The sequence below is a fragment of the Ceratina calcarata genome, unplaced genomic scaffold (genome assembly GCF_001652005.2).
Source record: "Ceratina calcarata isolate Rehan_Ccalc_2016 unplaced genomic scaffold, ASM165200v1 scaffold551.2, whole genome shotgun sequence".
NCBI lineage: Eukaryota > Metazoa > Arthropoda > Insecta > Hymenoptera > Apidae > Ceratina > Ceratina calcarata.
Genome location: NW_017176693.1, coordinates 139,087 through 157,175, shown reverse-complemented (window position 1 = coordinate 157,175; position 18,089 = coordinate 139,087). Strand labels below are relative to the sequence as shown.

Genomic DNA, 18,089 nt, shown 5'->3' with positions numbered 1-18,089 from the left:
CTCTATTAGATACGAGAATGACTAGATAATTTTCTGCAACGATAAGATGTACTTTTCAGCGTCTCTCATTCAGATTTAAGAATGTATTGGCTATACAGTCAATCCGAAAAGTTTATGTACCTTAGAAAAACGCATTTCCTATAATTAAAAAGAAATCAGACGTCGGAAGAATAATGCTAATAATAAATAGCTACGTGCTAAAAAGTATAGAAGGAAATATCCAATTAAGTATTGACGCTGACGAAAATTTTTTCTTTTCGAAATTGCGAGAAATGCTTGAAATACAAGTTGTTTTCGTTCTAATTTCGATATTTAACGAGTTACGTATGATTATATGGCATTTTATTGATGTTGACAAAATCTGACCATCCCAGCGTCGAAACGGCGAACTTTTGGCAAAAAATTTCGTTTTTCCTTAATTACTCCTAAACCGTTGAATCTACGGGAAAATTGCATATGACCTTTCTTGTAGAGGACGACGAGATCTACAATTTCCATGTAAAAATTCTTTGCTAGCATTAATATTTAACGAGTTATTGACGAAAAACTAAAAAACAGTTTTTTGCAAATTACTCGTTAAATACTGACACTAGCGAAAAAAATTTACATGGAAATTGTAGATCTCGTCGTCCTCTACAAGAAAGGTCTTATACAATTTTTCTGTATGTCCAACGGTTTGGGAGTTATTGACTAAAAACGAAAATTTGGAAGAAATTGAAGGGGTACCCCTTGGAAAAATCTCGGAAAAATCGAAAATTTTTTTTTGTTGTTTATTGTTAGCGATGTTTTTCCGACGTCTGATTTCTTTTTAAAAAATGCGTTTCTAAAGTGCATAAACTTTTGGGATTGATTGTATAGTCAATACATCCTTAAGAAGATATTATAAAACTAAATGAATGTTTTGTACATTTGCGATTTTATGCCTTGCCTACATTAACGACTTCAAATATACATGTATGAAAGTGACTGCACTCGCCGCGGGTTAACTGAATGCATTTCTAACCAAAGAATTCGCTAATAAGGGACTCATCGGACCAGTCGTAAAAAAAAAACTCGATCCTCATCCGTTTGACCTAAATAATACAACTTTCACGTACGCGCATTGCGTATTATCAATCTTTATCCCGGTAGAGTTCGATACATGGCCAATTATGCGTATACGCCAATTATTTTGTCAATGTTTCACTTTTATTCGCGGCACCGAGTTGCAGCCGTGTAACATGTGCGTTTCTTAGATTGCGGTGCCGGTCACTGACCCGCTCAGGGCTACGCTCGTTGTTCAGAAGGGCCGTTACGGGAGAAAGAAACGCCCGTTTTGGTAAATGCCCCCGTATCTGCTCGTTCATGCCGCAAAAGCGACGAACGCGTCGCGAAATAAACAGAGCGAAATGATAAGAGTGGCGGCCGTAGTAGAAATAGAACGGAACGCAAAATGTCTTTATCTGGTGCAAGGGGGCCGGTGCCGTTACAATCAATGTTTAAACGAACTCCGATTGCAGAATGCAAAGGTTAACGCGCTAGATTGGGTAGATATATTTGTGAGAATATTTAAAGATTAAATGCAGAACGAGGAGAGGAGCGAACTGGCCATGGAACAGTTCCTTGTATTCATTAATCTGAATATATTTACAAGTTCGATACGCATGAATTTAGCTTGAATCGGACGACATGCTAATATCAGTAGTAGTCATACATGTTAGATTCCCACTATATTTGTAAGAATTGTCGTTCCACTCCATCGTCGTGCTTTAAAACGAGTTACAAACTAATTGTGACATTTTTAGCGAAGAATATTCATTTATTATGATTACTCGATGTTACTTCATTCATGATGAACTTTTCACTTTCGTTGTTGGAGAACTGCAATTAATATACACGTGTCGTCTGCACAATATCCTTCTACGAGGCGTGCGTTCTTTGTCCTGCTTTGTACTTTGTACCGTGATTTTATCTTTACTTTTATTTCTACACGATATACTGCGTTGACGCACGCTTCATTTTCTATCTGTTTCGGAACTGTACAAAGTACGATCATCGTACTCATCCATTAATACGTGCTTTTTCCCAAAGAATTCATCAAGATTTCACTGTCCCATCGCTTCGCGTTTTAAAAATACTGACGTGTCAGGGCAAATACTCTATATGCAAAATTTGTACCTGTCCAGAGCCAAGAAATTTAATCAGAGTACGAGGTACTTCATATTCACTTAGATGAAACATTCAAGGAGTTTTTGTAGATATATATACAAAAATCAATGATGATTTTTTTATAAATTTTCCCTATCGTATCCTCAGGAAATTTGGGTATAAGGTATCCTAAACTTACAGAGGAAGTACAACCCTATGAGATCATTTTTTGGAGAATGAATCTTACAGGCATGTATTCTCATGCCATAGGCAAAATGGTGATAACGGCTATAGAGAGAAGAATCTCTCGAGCATGAGATTCAGTTTAGTTCAGTTCGAGTCTGGCAGCTTAAGAGGACTGAGAAAAATTTGAAGTCAATTTTTTCCAAATATATCTACTTCCCTTAAAACCAACAGTTTTGCGAATTGAAATCACTTTGCAATCGCATTTACATGTCTGTATAGAAGGACGATTGTAAAAAAACTGCGATACGTTATCTCGGTTTCATTCTGTAGACGTAAAACGCATTTCTCGCAGTTTATACAAATTTTCTCGATGATATAATCGAATATTATCTGAGCGACCGCGTAGATCAGTTGGTTTATCTTTAAGGAATGAATCTAGAAAACCGCAGCTTCGGTTTGTTTTTTAACAATCAATTGAGGAGTCTTTATCAGACTGTTTTATTAATATCAATGCATCAATTCGACAATAACGCAAAATATGTTTTGAATATTTTCGTAATAAAATAAACTGATAATAATTTATCGTCAAGTACACAATAAAGTCGCAGATCTGTATTACTTAGTCGATTTGTTTAAAAATAAATCAAAAACATGTAATCATCATGTTTGCTTCCTCAAATTGTTTCTATATATATAATTATCTTCATATATTTATGTGGAATTTATTTACAAGTTCGGTTTGCTGTGCGCAAGTTTTGTACTTCGTACCTTCGTGCTCACTTATTTATCATTCTTATCTATTTACGAAATTTTGCTATCATCGAGATTACTCACGTGAACCTTGATTCACTTTCTTACATTCCTTTAGAAGACACTTTTTTAAAAATCAATTATTTGTACCGTGAACGTGTATAATTAGAAATAAAATTATAATTAGCACAGAGCTCTCGAAGTGTTTTATTCCGTAGTAATCAATATCACTTTTTGTCATTACTCCGATGCTATTAATGTACCTTCATCTCTTCTCCAGTGTTAAATTGATTAAATGTTTATTTTACAGATTGCTGTATCGTTCGATCAGCGCAGAAATAGAAGTAAAGGGACAGCATCGTAACAATATGACGGTCGTGAAGGTGTTTAAGAAAAGGGTGGAGCGTTATCCTAATAAGCCTTGCTTCTTCTTCGAGGATCGAGTTTGGACTTTCGCCGAAGTACGTATAACAGTAGTTAACGTAACGGTTTGGATGAGAATAACTAAAAGAGACAGTAGTTGAAACGAGACAGAATAGTATGAGAGAAAAATTTACTCGACAACACTTGAGATTTTATTATTTTTTATTCGAACTAAGCTTTTAGAAAGATAATTGTCGAGATTGCTATAATTGTATTTCTTTATAATATCTAAAATTTGGAAATGGATCGAGGCGGTTGGATATCTCAATCACGGATAAGGATCGCCGGGAAGAGATTAACGGAATTGAAAATTACAGATTAACGAATATAGCAACCAGATAGCGGACGTGTTTCAAAAAGCGGGATACGTAAAGGGCGACGCCGTGGCATTGATGATGCCGAATAGGCCAGAGTACGTCGCGATCTGGCTCGGTCTGGGGAAACTCGGTGTCGTAACGGCCCTGATTAACACTAATTTACGTCTACAATCTTTGATTCATTGCCTTCGTATCGCCGATGTGAAAAGTATCATTTATGTGGAAGAATATTCGTCTGGTAAATATGACACCCGATATATAGTAATTACTATGTCATAATTTAGAAGATAAGAAAATGGATCAAAACCGGGGTAACGGATGATAAGATACGTTATTGTAAGACCGATTCATTAATGCAAAGTGTTTTTTACTCAGCAAGTAGATAATATTCAAAGAGAATTTATTTTTTTGACGCCAGCTAATATTTCACTCGGTTATCTTTGACAATGGAAAATTCTTAATCTTAACATACTTGAAAAGGAATTTAATCGATTCTTTTAATATTTATATTTATCGTAGAATTCAAAAGAAAACTTTGCATTGAAGGCAGTGATGGTCGCGCGAAATCATACGCGTTGTCAAATGAAATATTTTTTTCTCAGCCCTTGATGACATCAAGGATTCGATTCAAGGAATCGGGAAATACAAAATATGTTACAAGTCTGAGACCTGCGAGGATGGTGTGCACGACTTGAACAAGCTTATGTCGAAAGCCAGTAAAGATGAACCGATAATTAAGAATGCTCCTAACTACAAAGATAAACTGCTGTATATTTACACAAGCGGTACGACTGGTTTGCCAAAAGTAGCCATTGTTCTCAATTCGAGGTAAGAAAATTCTTGAATACAGTATTCTTCAAAGCTGCGCATTTTCCATTTCACGGTTTGCAGTAGTGCATAGAGCAACGAGATATCCATGAATATATTAGAATATGAATTTTGCGTTGATTAATAGCTATGCAAACTTACTTTAAACGTGGTTCACTTTATTCACAGTGAACTTATACCATCGATACTGTGTTCAAGGTGCACAAGGTATCGTTAAATGCTATGACCGAAAGGTTTAGTATAATCTTTAACGCAAAAGTTAATTTATTATGTAGAAATATCGACCTCGGTATCTAGGTCAGTCTTGAACGACAGATTAAAACGTTCCTCTAGGTACAATGCATTGAGCTAAATCGATAATTTAGCGATTCGTTTATAAGTTGAATAAATATCGTAATTGCGATCAAAAATCCCTTGACCAAATGAAGAAAAAAAATAATTAGTAACGGAAAATAATTTTGAATGGAAGATTTTACCCCAAGAATAATCCATATTCTTTTTGCTTTACGCGTATGGTAAACATACTTATTGAATATTTTGTATTAGACTAAAACCAATCGAGAAATGTTTCTTTTTTACAAGAAGTTTAAGTTTATGGAAGTTACAATGTGTGCCCCGAGTTTTCTAGTGCCGTAATTATCGAACGTATAAAAATAATGAATGCCCGTTCGGTTACGGTGATTAACGTTTCCATGCAGGGTTTATAAACTTCCATTTATTTTCGTCCATAGCACCGTGAACAGAATGAATTATCTACCTGCTGAACGTATAAATGATCTATAATCCTCTCAGGAAAGCCTTACGACTCGTCGAGAATGAGATTACATGTAAATGTAGTTGCTTTACCCCGAGACTGCTTCCTGTCTGCTTGCATTATGACTGTTTTACTAATAAAACGCCGTAACTCCTGTCTGTGCCAGTCTCCTTTCTGATTTTTGTTATCAATTATTTTTTACATAACGCATTACAAAACCTGGACAAATCAACATAAATTTTACAAACTTCCATTTCTATATAATAAGGTAGAAAACGCTATTCATGCTTTACCATAACTAAAATTATATAACTATAACGATACAAATTATTTTTATTAGCTTATGCATGATTCTACTTCGAGGCACAATTTATTTATTTTTTACATGAAGAACCAACGTATAAGGAATTTAATAAAGCTCTCGAACTTTGACCTTATCAGAAATCTAATCGATGTACGTATGTAGCTTCGATAACGATGGGACTTTTGTACCCGGTAACAAAGAAAACAAACTAATGACACGTTATCGCATTAAATTAACTTAAGCTAGTATAAAATATTTGAAACGATCGTTATTTCACAACACAGATAGGGATCACGGTATTATTTATATGTTACAGATACCTGCTAATGATCATGCCCTTCAGATTGCTGGGCATAAGATCGAGGGACATTTTGTACAACCCGAACCCGTTGTATCACACAGCCGGTGGAATGGTAGGAGTAAGCTTCGCGATTCTGAAAGGCGTGCCCGTTGTCCTAAGAAGTAAATTTTCAGTATCGGCTTATTGGTCGGATTGCATCAAATATAAATGTACCGTAAGTTCACATTTTTACGCCAATTTTACCGACCTCATTGCTTAGCATAATTTTTCTCTCGGTTCGACAAGGAAATTATTTTCATTAATACTTAAATAAGGCAGAAAAGATTTAGGCGTTTGTGCAGTTGGCATTATTTTATCTAAGCGTAATTTTATTTATCAGGTCGCGCAATACATCGGTGAGATGTGCCGTTACTTGCTGAATGCACCGCCGAAGTCGGAAGACAGTGCACATCGTCTGAGGCTCATGTTTGGAAACGGTATGAGGCCGCAGATTTGGAATGACTTCGTTAACCGATTTAATATTAAACGAGTCGCCGAGGTTTACGGGTCTAGCGAAGGGAACGCTAATATTGGTAAGATATTTGCAACGATGATGTATATTGTGCATACAAAAAAATACTTAAGGAAAATCAGAGATTCTTCGTAAAATAATAATACGAATAAATGATTTAATTTACGTCACAGCTAATTTGGACGGTCAGCCTGGAGCCATAGGCTTCATGCCGCTGATTGTACCAAGGATGTTCCATCCTTTAGCAATTATTCGAGTGAATAACGAGACGTACGAGCCTGTCAGAGGCTCGAATGGTTTATGCATACGTGCAGAAACAAGTAAGAAATCACATTAACATATACGCAAAAGACTCGAAAAAGAGCTCTTTATCTTTTACAATTATATGAAAGGAAACAGTTTTCTATAAGAACGTTTATTTTCATGCAGATGAGCCGGGTATGTTCATAGGATTAATAAAAGAAGGTAGTGCGTCAAGGGAGTTCAATGGATATCTAGACGAAGAAGCGTCGAAAAGAAAAATAATAGAGAACGTGTTTGCCAAAGGTGATAAGGCTTTCGTCACAGGTGAGTCGCGAGTGGAGCTAACGAATTATTAACATGAGATTCAACCAAGTCATCAGAAGTGTGCGGAGATTTTGATGTGATTTTTACCTTCTTCATTCCTTTTCTAGGTGACATTTTAGTAGAGGACGAATACGGTTATATTTATTTCAAAGATAGAGTAGGCGATACGTATAGGTGGAAAGGGGAAAATGTCGCCACTGCGGAAGTCGAGGGCGTAATCAGCGATATTGCAGGACAGAGAAACGCTACAGTTTACGGAGTTCAGGTCCGTAGAAATAAATATCCGTCCTTTTCAAAATATCATTCTTACATTGTTAAGTCTTCGATTAAAGAAATATTTCATTGTCGAAATAAACTTTTACTTTCATTTAAATTAAGTTAATATTTGTTAAGGTGCCTGGAATGGAAGGACGAGCAGGAATGGCAGCGATAGTCGATCCGGACAGCCACCTGGACTTCAAAGCTCTCGCGGAAGGTTTGGAGAAAGCACTCCCAGCGTATGCGAGACCCATTTTCCTGCGGATCGTAAAGGAACTCGAGATGACGGGGACGTTCAAATTGAAGAAGATAAATCTTCAGAAAGAGGGTTTCGACCCGAGCAAGATCCAAGACAAAATGTACTTCCTGTCCGGTAACAAAGAGTACATCGAAATCACGCCCGAGGTCTATCAGGAGATCATTTCCGGCTCGAGAAAGTTCTAGTCATCGCGTTTAAACACCGTTGAAAATAACATGTACAAGCTAGAGAGGAGTATGTATCTTTTTTTTTACAACATAAACATGACTTTCTGCACGCGCCTTGTAGATACAACGCATAGGATTTTATATAATATATAATGTCAAGCATGTGAAACCAAAATATAGAATCGTAAGCGGAAATTCTTTGGGGCTTGCAAAAAGAAACAAAAATGGAAAGGAAAGAATTATTTTTACGAGGGGTCCGAAAACAAGACGGGGAGGAAAAAAAACAGAAAACAACTTGCGGTCACGTATTGCGAAATAAAAATTATACATCTTCTGTCATCAGTGGGCTGCGGGTTTTTACACAGTCGCAAAAAATTTCAATGCACGAAGAGCACGACCCGCGCGAAATGCATCGATAAATGTGCAAAACGTTCGAAGTTCGAATAAATCTCCGTTCAGTTTTGCGTAACGAAACAAATCTGTTTCTGCATAAAGACCCGCAGCCTGAGTCATCAACGACGAGAATATGGTGACATGTTCCTGTATATTTTATAAATACTCTGTACATTTTTAATCAAACTGAACGGTCCGTAATATAAGACAGATTGGCATTGTAGATAGAACTATAGCAACGAATAAAATTATTCTTACGTAACAATGATTTCCTCGCGCGAAGATGGTTTGTTTACGGAGCGCACGAAAATTTTTCAGCCGATTCTACTTGGGAAACAGATCCAAACGAAAATCACAGTAAATTTCTTGTGTCTGCAGTATTTAGTTTAAATATACACAACTTGTCACAATGCCGTGTATCATTTGCAGATTTGTTCTTTGTACGCGTACATAATAGATGTGTATGTTCCTTCGACTTGCACTCGTCCCGTAACTTGCGTTTATATCGAGATGCCGATAGATTTAAAAACGAAGGGGAAGAAATGTGAATATATACACTGTGATTAAGCATAATATTAAATGTAAGCTCAATTTACTATATTAGTTCTATAATTGACAAACGATAGATGTATATAAGTTTGTTAAAATTAATTAACATTTACCCGAGTATACAGTTTCACTTCCACTTTCAGCTATTTAAAGAGTAATAGTTTGTTATTAGCTAGCAGTTTTCTGTATTTACGTACATTTTAATGGTGCGCTATATAGTTCGCATAATGGCAAACCTTGATAATGATGCAAATAATTGTTTTTAATAATCCTCATTTCGTTAGAATTTTAGATTGTTTTTCCCATTTTCATAAATTCAATCGTACTTAACGTACCGTACTTCAGTTTTCAGTGTTTGAACACGATAAACAATTTGTATAAACGATTTATAAATGTAAAACGCGTATTTAGGAAGAGAGGAACTTCGTCTTGAAATTTCGTTAATTTATTGTTTCTCGGGCAATCGTCTGATGATTTTTGAACGGTGACACTACTTATATTTTTGTATATAAAATTAATGCATAATTAATAATATTCGACAGATCTAGAAATTAGTAATTGAAAATTGTATAGCTCGTAAAATTGCGGACCCGAATTCCCTTCGGAAATAACGGAATACGTCGTCATTGAATGATTCTCGAGATTTTTGATGTACGATTCATTATTGAATGATAAATTAATGATGGTAACTGGAAAATACACTTTATAAAAATGTAAAATTGCGGACCCGAATTCCCTTCGGAAATAACGGAATACGTCGTCATTGAATGATTCTCGAGATTTTTGATGTACGATTCATTATTGAATGATAAATTAATGATGGTAACTGGAAAATACACTTTATAAAAATTATCGATTTCATTATTTATTAGGTAATTACCGTCGACTTGTATAATATTAATATTCATTATGATATTGATATAGGCTGCTGTAAATAAATGATTACACTTTATGTAATGTGCAACAATTTGATTTATTCCTCGACGTCATATAATATTAAAGTGTCCTTTTTATTCAAACAATCTTTTAATTCGAAAGTTCAATATCTTATAATAAACGATACATTGACATGATCGATAAAACGATTCAGAAAATCTCAGTACAATCAAAGAGATAAAGTTTTTAACAACAAATAAAAGAATGAAATGAACCGTTTGATAAAAAAATCGTTCGATCTTGTGTTCTTTAATCAGGCATATAGAAACATCGTTCGTACTATTTACAAGTATGAATACGACAACGTTTATACCAGAAATAATACTTATGGCAATGGATCTAGTTTCGTTATCACCGAACTCAAGGCAAGTTTTTCGCCTACTATTATACATTTACAATCGACCTGCAGCCATAGTTGAAGAATATTAAATTCCATTTTAAAAAATTATAAGTTGCTTCCATCATATGACGATGGCACAATCAAAAGTATATAATTCACATTGAGTAATTGTAATTTAAATAGGACAATGAAACAATAGTTTTTTATGCAAAATTAATGTACATATTAATATCTAAAATAAAATCAGATATCTGATGATTCGAAAACTACTTCGATTCATGAACTCATAAAGTAAAACGAAATTATCTCTGCTGAAAGTCTGATTATATAAAAAAGCCAAATAATATTAGATTTAGTAATGAAATGGCTGGTATCATCGCATAATCGTATACAGAAACGGGTATATAATTTTTAAATATTAAACACCGCAAAATGATTGTGTACTCTAGCGTTTGAATACGACAGGAACGCACGATACACGTTACATGTATAGATCTGTACTAACTCGTTTTATAACTAAACAGCATGCAACGAGTATCAGAGTTTCCCTAGTTATAATCGACTTAGAAATTTATCTAAATAACATTTGATACTAATATTCCCTTATTTAATACTCGCCTATGATCAATGTTCGTAGCCCTTGCGAATAAATTATACACATATTATAAATGCTAAGTATATTACAAAAGTTATGAAATCTCTAGCTTACAAACGTTTCCCCCTGTGCCTTTCCAAAGGTAACCCACGATCATTTCCGATTGATCATCGACGCGAGCCAACTTCTCGACTTCAACCACGAATCCGTGGCTACTTTTAATATACCTACAGGAAAGGAGATATGTTTCAGCTATCAGCTAGGCGGTATAGCCTTGGCAGTTTGACCAAAACCTAGATTAGGCCGGGTACCGAACCACGACATTTTCCATTCTAACGTCTCTTGCAACAATCGCTCCTCCTCGGGCGAGAAGTGCAACAGAGTAGCGACTGCTCTCGTTAAGTGAAGAGCCTTGAAAAACCAATGAATACGGTGCATGTAAAAAGTTATTAAATGTTTCACAGGAAATTCTACTGCAGTAGCGAGAATCTATACCTCCAAGCTTTTATAAACGATAGCACACTTCATAAATAGTTGAGCACTTACCTCATATTCCCTGCTCGTTAGGAACTTTATGAGAACGTGTTTAAGATATTTGAAGTTAACATCCTCCTCCCTCGTATTATTTTGTCTGGCAGTGACCGTCTTCGACGAGCTTGGCTTGAGAATCGCCGCAGATGGTTCGGCGTCACTATCTAACGATGCAGAAGGAACTCTCAACTCTCGTTGAAGAGTCTTCTTCATGTCCGCTAATCGTTGTTGCAAGACTTTGATCGTCTGAAATTATGCTCACGCTTAATGATAGATCTTCATCGTAACATATTTCCAAGTATTACCAAGTATTACCTTAGTCTTCTCGTTCAATTGCTCTTCTAGATCCATCAGACTGCTCTTAAGCTGTTTCTCGCTTCTCTCCATCTTCTTTCTATTTTGTTCCACTTCTTCCAATTCCATCGTTCTCTGTTTCGTCTCTTCTAAGGTTGCCACGGCTTGCTCCACTTCTTTGTTCTTGCTTTCTAAACTTCGCTCCAGGGCATCTATCCTATTTTGTAATTCAATGTTCTCGATTTCTTGCCGGCGATTCTCCTGTTTCACGATTTCTATATCCTGGGAAACTTGAGCATTTCTTATGAGCGCAGTGTCTTTTTCGTTCCGTTCTTTCTCTAAGTAAACCTTCAACGTCGCCGACGCCGTGCGCTCAGTTTCCAGGTCTTCCCGTAAACGTGCCACTTCCAAATGCAAGGAAGAATTGCTCGTTCGTTCTCCTTCCACAGACAGCCGAACTTGAGCAAGTTCCGACGTAGCAGAAGAGAGTTTCGTCGTTGCATCCTCCAAATCCTGCTTAAGTTGCGCAATCTCCTTTGAAGATGATTCCTGACAGAAAGATAAACGTCGCAACAACGTGAGCGATATCTAATGTCTTCGAAATTTAAGTCGCTGAAACATCTTCATTATTAATTGATATTTTAAATAACTGAAAAGAAGAATACAGCGGAGAAATAATATTTTAAATATGAGAGTAAAATTAACATGGAGCAATAGTGAGAAATCTTTTTAAAAGAAATTATTGCTTCTCAAACGTGTCCAGATTAAAAACGTACAAATCATTGAACATTCGTAAACTTAATTATTATAAAGAAATTTCATACTTTGAAATTTCTGGACTAATCGTTCTATCATCTATTCTACGTAATTGTACGACACGTTCTCGTTCAATTATATCCACCCGGAGACGCATTCCTAATACGTATTTACAGCAACGTAAAAATAATTGGACTGTGTCAGTGGTGTGATGATAACATGATACATTGTTCAAACCTGCAAGAAAAGAAACGGTGTACACATTCGTGGATATATATAAAAAGCCGCATGATAGATAAAGGAGGATATAAAACTGGGATAAAAACAAGCAGAAGAAACGAATATAATAAACGGTGTAATATATATTTATTGGTCCTCTTCTTTATTCCACAAATAAAATATACAGAAATGCGATCGTACATAAAAATATCATTACTCAATTATGCTACCTAACGTTCATGTACAAGTTCACGAGTAGTAGTGTGGAAACATAGACTTTCAAGAACCTCTGGTACGGCAAACATGTCTATTGATACGTTATGCTTCGAGTTCAGTAAAACTTAATAATATACATTGTAAAACTATGCATGCTTACAAATGTAAATGAAAAAAAGGAGTGTGCTGGTAAATGTATGCGTAAAATAAATGTTCTGTGCGTTAAGCATCAAGCATCTTATTCGTAACATGCAAGTATCTATATAGGCGATATGTAGTTTTCATTTACAAATCAACATACGATCTCTTTCCTACGCGTTCGTATATGCGCGTTTCAATGTCTTTTTACACTCACAGTGTAACATCATGAACATTCAGTGTCTCGTAAAAGTACTAAAACAGTTACTATTTAAACGTATGGCAAATCAAGAAACATATTTTTACAAGATCACAGTTACTCGAGATCAAAACATCGATTTCCCGTATTGAGCGTTAAAATAAAAACGATACAAAAACGTATTCTAAAAAGGGAAAATTCTCTGTTAGAAGGGAATAGTCAGGAGGAAATTGGAAATGCTATCGATACTGTAATCATTCGGAGATTGTCATTTAACAAACGGGGAATGTTCTTTTTCGTTTTTGCATTGGAAAATCTAACAGGGACATCGCCCTCAGAACAATCTAGGTCCATGCATGACTACATATCGCGGTAACTCACAATTTGCCGTTTAAATTCGTCCACCTCATCATCGACGCTGGCCCGGAGCTCTTTCAGTTCCGTGGCCATCTCGTCGATGTCCTCTGCCATGCGCAAAAGCTTGGCATCTTTAGTCGCCATGACAACATTGTTCACCTCTATTTCAGCCTCTAGCTGCTTGATCCTTTGCTTCAGCCTTTCGTTCTCTTCTTCGACGCGCCTCCTCTCTAAACCCTCTTCGCCGGCTTGCCTGCTAAGCCTCCCGACTTGCGTTTCCAAGCTGGATATCTTCCCAGACCAGCTGGTCTTTATATCGGACAGATGAAGGTGCGCTTCTTCTAACTTCCTCTCTAGCAGCGCCCGTTCCCTCATTAGGTCGGCTATTCTTTCGTCCACGGTCACCTGATCGTTGCTCTCTAAAGCGATTCTCTGTTCTAACAGGAAAACCTTGTCCTTCAGGTGACGCACTTCTTCTTCGGTCTGCGCCAGTTGACAGGACAGCTGAGCTCTCTCGCGTTGAGTAGAATGCCGCAGCGTCTCCATTTCATCCTGGAAATGGTGACGTTATTAGCAGCGATGCCTCCGCGCCTGTTTCATTACATCTTGCTCTGTGAAGCTCTGTTGCAAACCTTACCGAAGCATTGCTAATACATAAAGATGGACAGAACGGAAATAATCCAAACCTTATGAAGCCGAGAATAAGCGATATGATGGTAAATGACAATAACGCTGAAAGTGAACAAAATAAAACGAAGGTATATGAAGCAGAAATAGTGTCGAATAAATTTGTTTCATTTTTTGACTGATTACTAAGATTTAATAATACGAAGATGTATCTTTTCATCGTATTAAATGATTCCAGGCTGTTACGAGAGTAACAACATTGGAGCGTGAGTACTGGAGTAGAAACAGTATTTAGACGTTTCAAATGAAATTTAATCGTAGAAGGAAGAGACTCGTTTTTTCACTTTTAAACCACTCCCACTGGTCAATAGTTACATGCATTTCGCGTTATGTTATACAATCCTGCGGCGAGAAGAGAAATACATAAAGAGCGACACTGATGTAAGTAAAGTTTATATAGAAGTTATTTACGTTGCAGAATAGCGGCAAAGCTTTGAAGACGTACCTCTAGCATCAGCGGTAGCAGCAGCGAATTAGCGGAAAATACCGCCTACTCTGATCTCCAATGCTCTCGTTTATCAAAGTTTTCCAATCTTCATGCGTATGTTGTTTTCACAAAACTTTCAGTATCACTTTACGTTTCGCTCATGTTCCATAACAAATAAAAGAATATTGCCTTTCATAATTAGTTTTTACCGAAATGCCTATTCCACATCGAACTACCGATAAATATTAACTGTATAAACGGTTCCGATCACGAATACGTTTTTAGAGTACAGGTAAGAGTTATGGAACATATGCTCGTCTGCTTCGTTTCAACGTGTATCCAAAATATTACAATAATAATCGAGACTCCCGCGACTATAAAAGTCTTTAAATATGTTCGTCGTACATACATCGATATTGTGTGTCGATACAAAAAAATAATGTGCAGGAAAAACATGGCCAATCGTGACAAAACAAAAAGCTGTATATAAAATAAAAAAAAGGGTGGAAATAGAAGGCTTAAAAATAAAACTAATCCTTAAAGAAAGCGTGCTTGTATCTAAAAAATATATTAATGACCTCGTAAACGGCCGTTCGCTACATAATCATAAATCATTTTCTAGGAAAATGTTATATAAAGGAATCAATCTCTTCATGCATTTATTTCATATTAAAAATATATGTTTTACGGTAAATCAACTTGTAACCGAATATAATTGAAGCTACTGTTTAAAAATTATAACTATATTTGTAATAAACAAATTTTTTACACACGTACGTTCTTGACATGTGTACATAAAAATCTAACTAGTCTAAAACAAACTGAGAACTAGCTATTGTACTAATGTCTAGGAAGAAAAAGTCTCTTAATACTCCCTTCCTTAATTTATATAATAGAATAATAGAAATCACCTAAGATACCTTTGATAATAATTTATTTTTGACTAATATAAATTTGTACATATTGCAATATGCATACGTATGAAGAAATATAAATTAGCAGTAGTCATTTATTTTATAACTTAATTGGTCGATGTTATCGTACCATGACGTGAAGGATGTACAAAGTAGTTTTAAAAATGAGAGAGACACGTGAATATATTTAACTAAAAATCAAGGTATATATGCTCCATGTTTACTTACTCAAACGATGTAAATCAAGCAACTTATATTAACACAATTATGTGAGATATAATTATGTTAACATAACTTCATGAAGTTCATAGCGTATTTCATGTGATAATTAAATATCAGATAATTTACTCACCTGTACACTGTTCAATTCATCTTCGTATCTCCTCAGGCGAGAGACTTCACTCTTTAAGCTTTCAATCTCTGCGTTCGCTGCTTTCAAATTGTGTGTCTTTTCGTCTACTTCTTGCTCTTTCGCCAGCAGCTTAATCAGAATGAAAGAATAGATAGGAAAGGTATGTAATAAATTGTTCACAAAACATATGAAATACCTACGAGGTGCTTTATCTTTGCCATTTCTTGAGTTTGGAAACCTTCCAGTTGTTCAGCGTCTTCTTGAAAGCTATATAATTTCTTTTTATACTCTGAAACAAAATATACTTTCCATGTTAAATTCATTTTATAGATATTATCATGTCATTTTTGTTCAGTATAAAATATAAACCTTCAGCATCCTTAAGAGCTAATTCCAACGATAGTTTTGTGCTTTCCACATTTTTCAATTCCTCTTCTACTTTACTCTTTTCCTTCTCTTGTTTCTCAACCACCTTTTTCCACTCTTTCTCCTTTTCAAACAGTCTCACTTTCCATTCTTCCTCCTTCTTCTCCATTCGTTTAAGCATTTCCGCTTCCTTTTTAGCCAGCCTTCTTCGCCATTCGTCTTCCCTACTCTCAAGCCTTTTGATGTCCTTGGCAGAAAGTTGCATGCCGTCATTTAACTTAAGATCGAAACTATTGTCTTTCCTCAATGAAATAGGTGGTGAAGGAGAAGCTGCGTTTTCCTCACGTGAACCATCTAACGAAATCTGAGACCCACTGATACTGCTTGTGGATCCAGTCTGAAAAAATAAAGTAGCAGCTGTCAGTAAATGAAATTTCGCAAATCCTTGATGAGTCTAACACCCTAAACTTCTTGAAACATCGTAGAAATAAATATACAATTGCAGTGAGATTAACATGCTAATTGGTATTCAAACAGGTTTCGTATTTGATTATACAAAGTCGGATAACGCACGTGATTAATATTAATGAACTGGCTGGCAGACATAAGTAGAAACAATAAGCGGCATTTAACTAGGAACGAAATTGGTACTTCCTCATCGTAAATAATAAGATAGAAAAATCGTGAATGGTCAACACGCGTCTATAAATGAATGTATGCATTAAACGGACGTTTGATAACGTTCGCATGGACAGAAACGATTATTATATTTACATACCTGAGACATATGCCTCGAGTTAATACCGCGCACGTTGCCGGCATTTCTAACGACAGCTGACACGTCATTCCCAATTTCCTCTCGTATTTTATTTTTCAACGTCGCGAACATCGTGAACGTCTAACGAGACGAGGAGAAAATGACAAGTACCACCTGTCTGTCAATGTCAATGTTCTGCTGGCTGGTTCGACGTCGCGGCCGATGTTAGAACGAAAAAAACGAAAATGTAACGCGACAAGGAGTCATTCTTTATAAATGTATTCGCTCGACTGAGTCATCCTTCAAACAATCTAGTTTGCACGCGCTGACACAAGAATTTCCTTCGAGTTAAAGGCCGACCGCTGCCATACTGTTCAGCCACTGTCACTTGAGTCATTCAATCCTGGGGGATCACTGGATTCAATACGTACATAGCACATACAACCTACATATGTACTAAATACCCATAAAGGCAGTGTACCTGTTTTTGGAGAATGAGCACAACTTGGGGCTGCACTACGGAATATAAATTACAGATAACAGTCTGCCGCCTGATAAGAGTAGTATTTACTTGTTACAAGGGAGCATCGGTATAGTACGCGACGTCTGACTCACTCGACACGTGTGTATAACACAACGAACACGACTGACTGAGCCGCGGACAAGAACTATGCATTAAAAAACATAGGCCACACTTCTTATCTTTGGCGCAGATAATTACATAATGTAGTCGTCGTTTTAATGCAACGAAGCGGATTGATGCTGAGAACCGTGTCACAGATGGACGTTCAATTCTACTGTCAGACTTTCGGTAGGAATAGAGAAGAAACGAGAATGCTCATGGCCGGAATTTCGTGGTTCCCGTACAACTGCTGCACCAAGAGGCCAACTCTTGAAGGGGTTCCACTGTAGTATATGCGAGAACCCATGATAACCATGCGCGTCCAACCACTGGCGGATACCATTACTAACGATATCTACTATACTGACGGCCGGTTGTTCTTCCTTTACCATTGTAAGCACAATCGTCCCGGCACCGAGGAGAAGTTACAGATATTTTCTTTATCTAAAAAATTAGCGCACATATTGAATTAAAGATTAGATTCTGGAAGCGGTATCAAGGGAAGAAGTTTAAGAATCTCTCTGTATGTTAAATTCTATTCCATTAATTTAATGTACACTGGAAACCTGGTATAATTTTGATTAATAAATGGATGAAAAAGAATCCTGGCATTTTTATTTCACGATCCTTGACCAAATGACCAATCCTGGAGGTGGTTTGCGCAAATAATTGTATATTATTAATAAATC

The 18,089-nt window shown here is 36.3% G+C and overlaps 2 protein-coding genes across 6 annotated transcripts in view; one reads left to right on the top strand and one right to left on the bottom strand.

Moving 5' to 3' along the window:
- The window catches only part of LOC108629022 (long-chain fatty acid transport protein 4), a 13,104-nt gene extending 4,090 nt beyond the window's left edge, over positions 1-9,014 (top strand). For all 3 annotated transcript variants that reach the window (XM_018031360.2, XM_018031359.2, XM_018031361.2), the window contains exons 3-11: positions 3,374-3,524; positions 3,804-4,041; positions 4,406-4,631; positions 6,006-6,204; positions 6,370-6,562; positions 6,675-6,821; positions 6,931-7,068; positions 7,176-7,333; positions 7,462-9,014. In XM_018031360.2, the coding sequence (XP_017886849.1) occupies positions 3,374-3,524; positions 3,804-4,041; positions 4,406-4,631; positions 6,006-6,204; positions 6,370-6,562; positions 6,675-6,821; positions 6,931-7,068; positions 7,176-7,333; positions 7,462-7,770 (1,759 nt within the window). In that variant the 3' untranslated portion in view covers positions 7,771-9,014. The remainder of the gene's footprint in view (positions 1-3,373; positions 3,525-3,803; positions 4,042-4,405; positions 4,632-6,005; positions 6,205-6,369; positions 6,563-6,674; positions 6,822-6,930; positions 7,069-7,175; positions 7,334-7,461) is intronic.
- A 634-nt stretch (positions 9,015-9,648) lies between these two features.
- On the bottom strand, positions 9,649-17,915 carry LOC108629021 (golgin subfamily A member 1). Of its 3 annotated transcripts, none has more exons than XM_018031356.2 (9): positions 17,260-17,915; positions 16,800-17,181; positions 16,025-16,418; positions 15,856-15,944; positions 15,656-15,784; positions 13,300-13,827; positions 11,412-11,939; positions 11,112-11,342; positions 9,649-10,976 (listed from the first exon to the last, which is right to left on the bottom strand). In XM_018031356.2, the coding sequence occupies exons 2-9, from the start codon at positions 16,908-16,910 to the stop codon at positions 10,821-10,823; spliced, it is 2,166 nt and encodes a 721-aa protein (XP_017886845.1). In that variant the 5' UTR covers positions 16,911-17,181; positions 17,260-17,915; the 3' UTR covers positions 9,649-10,820. The 3 variants fall into 3 exon arrangements, with proteins under 3 accessions (XP_017886845.1, XP_017886847.1, XP_026672687.1); XM_018031358.2 differs by having other exon boundaries at positions 13,435-13,827; positions 17,260-17,914; XM_026816886.1 differs by lacking the exons at positions 16,800-17,181; positions 17,260-17,915 and adding an exon at positions 16,595-16,717.
- Between the last annotated feature and the right edge of the window lie 174 nt (positions 17,916-18,089).

Coding starts and splice junctions, on each gene's coding strand:
- LOC108629021 (XM_018031356.2), bottom strand. CDS start 16,910: ATGTTCGCGACGTTGAAAAATAAAATACGAGAGGAAATTGGGAATGAC. Junction 15,785..15,855: donor TGGCAAAGATAAAGCACCTC/GTAGGTATTTCA, acceptor ATTCTGATTAAG/CTGCTGGCGAAAGAGCAAGA. Junction 11,940..13,299: donor ACGAATTTAAACGGCAAATT/GTGAGTTACCGC, acceptor TCTTTCTGTCAG/GAATCATCTTCAAAGGAGAT.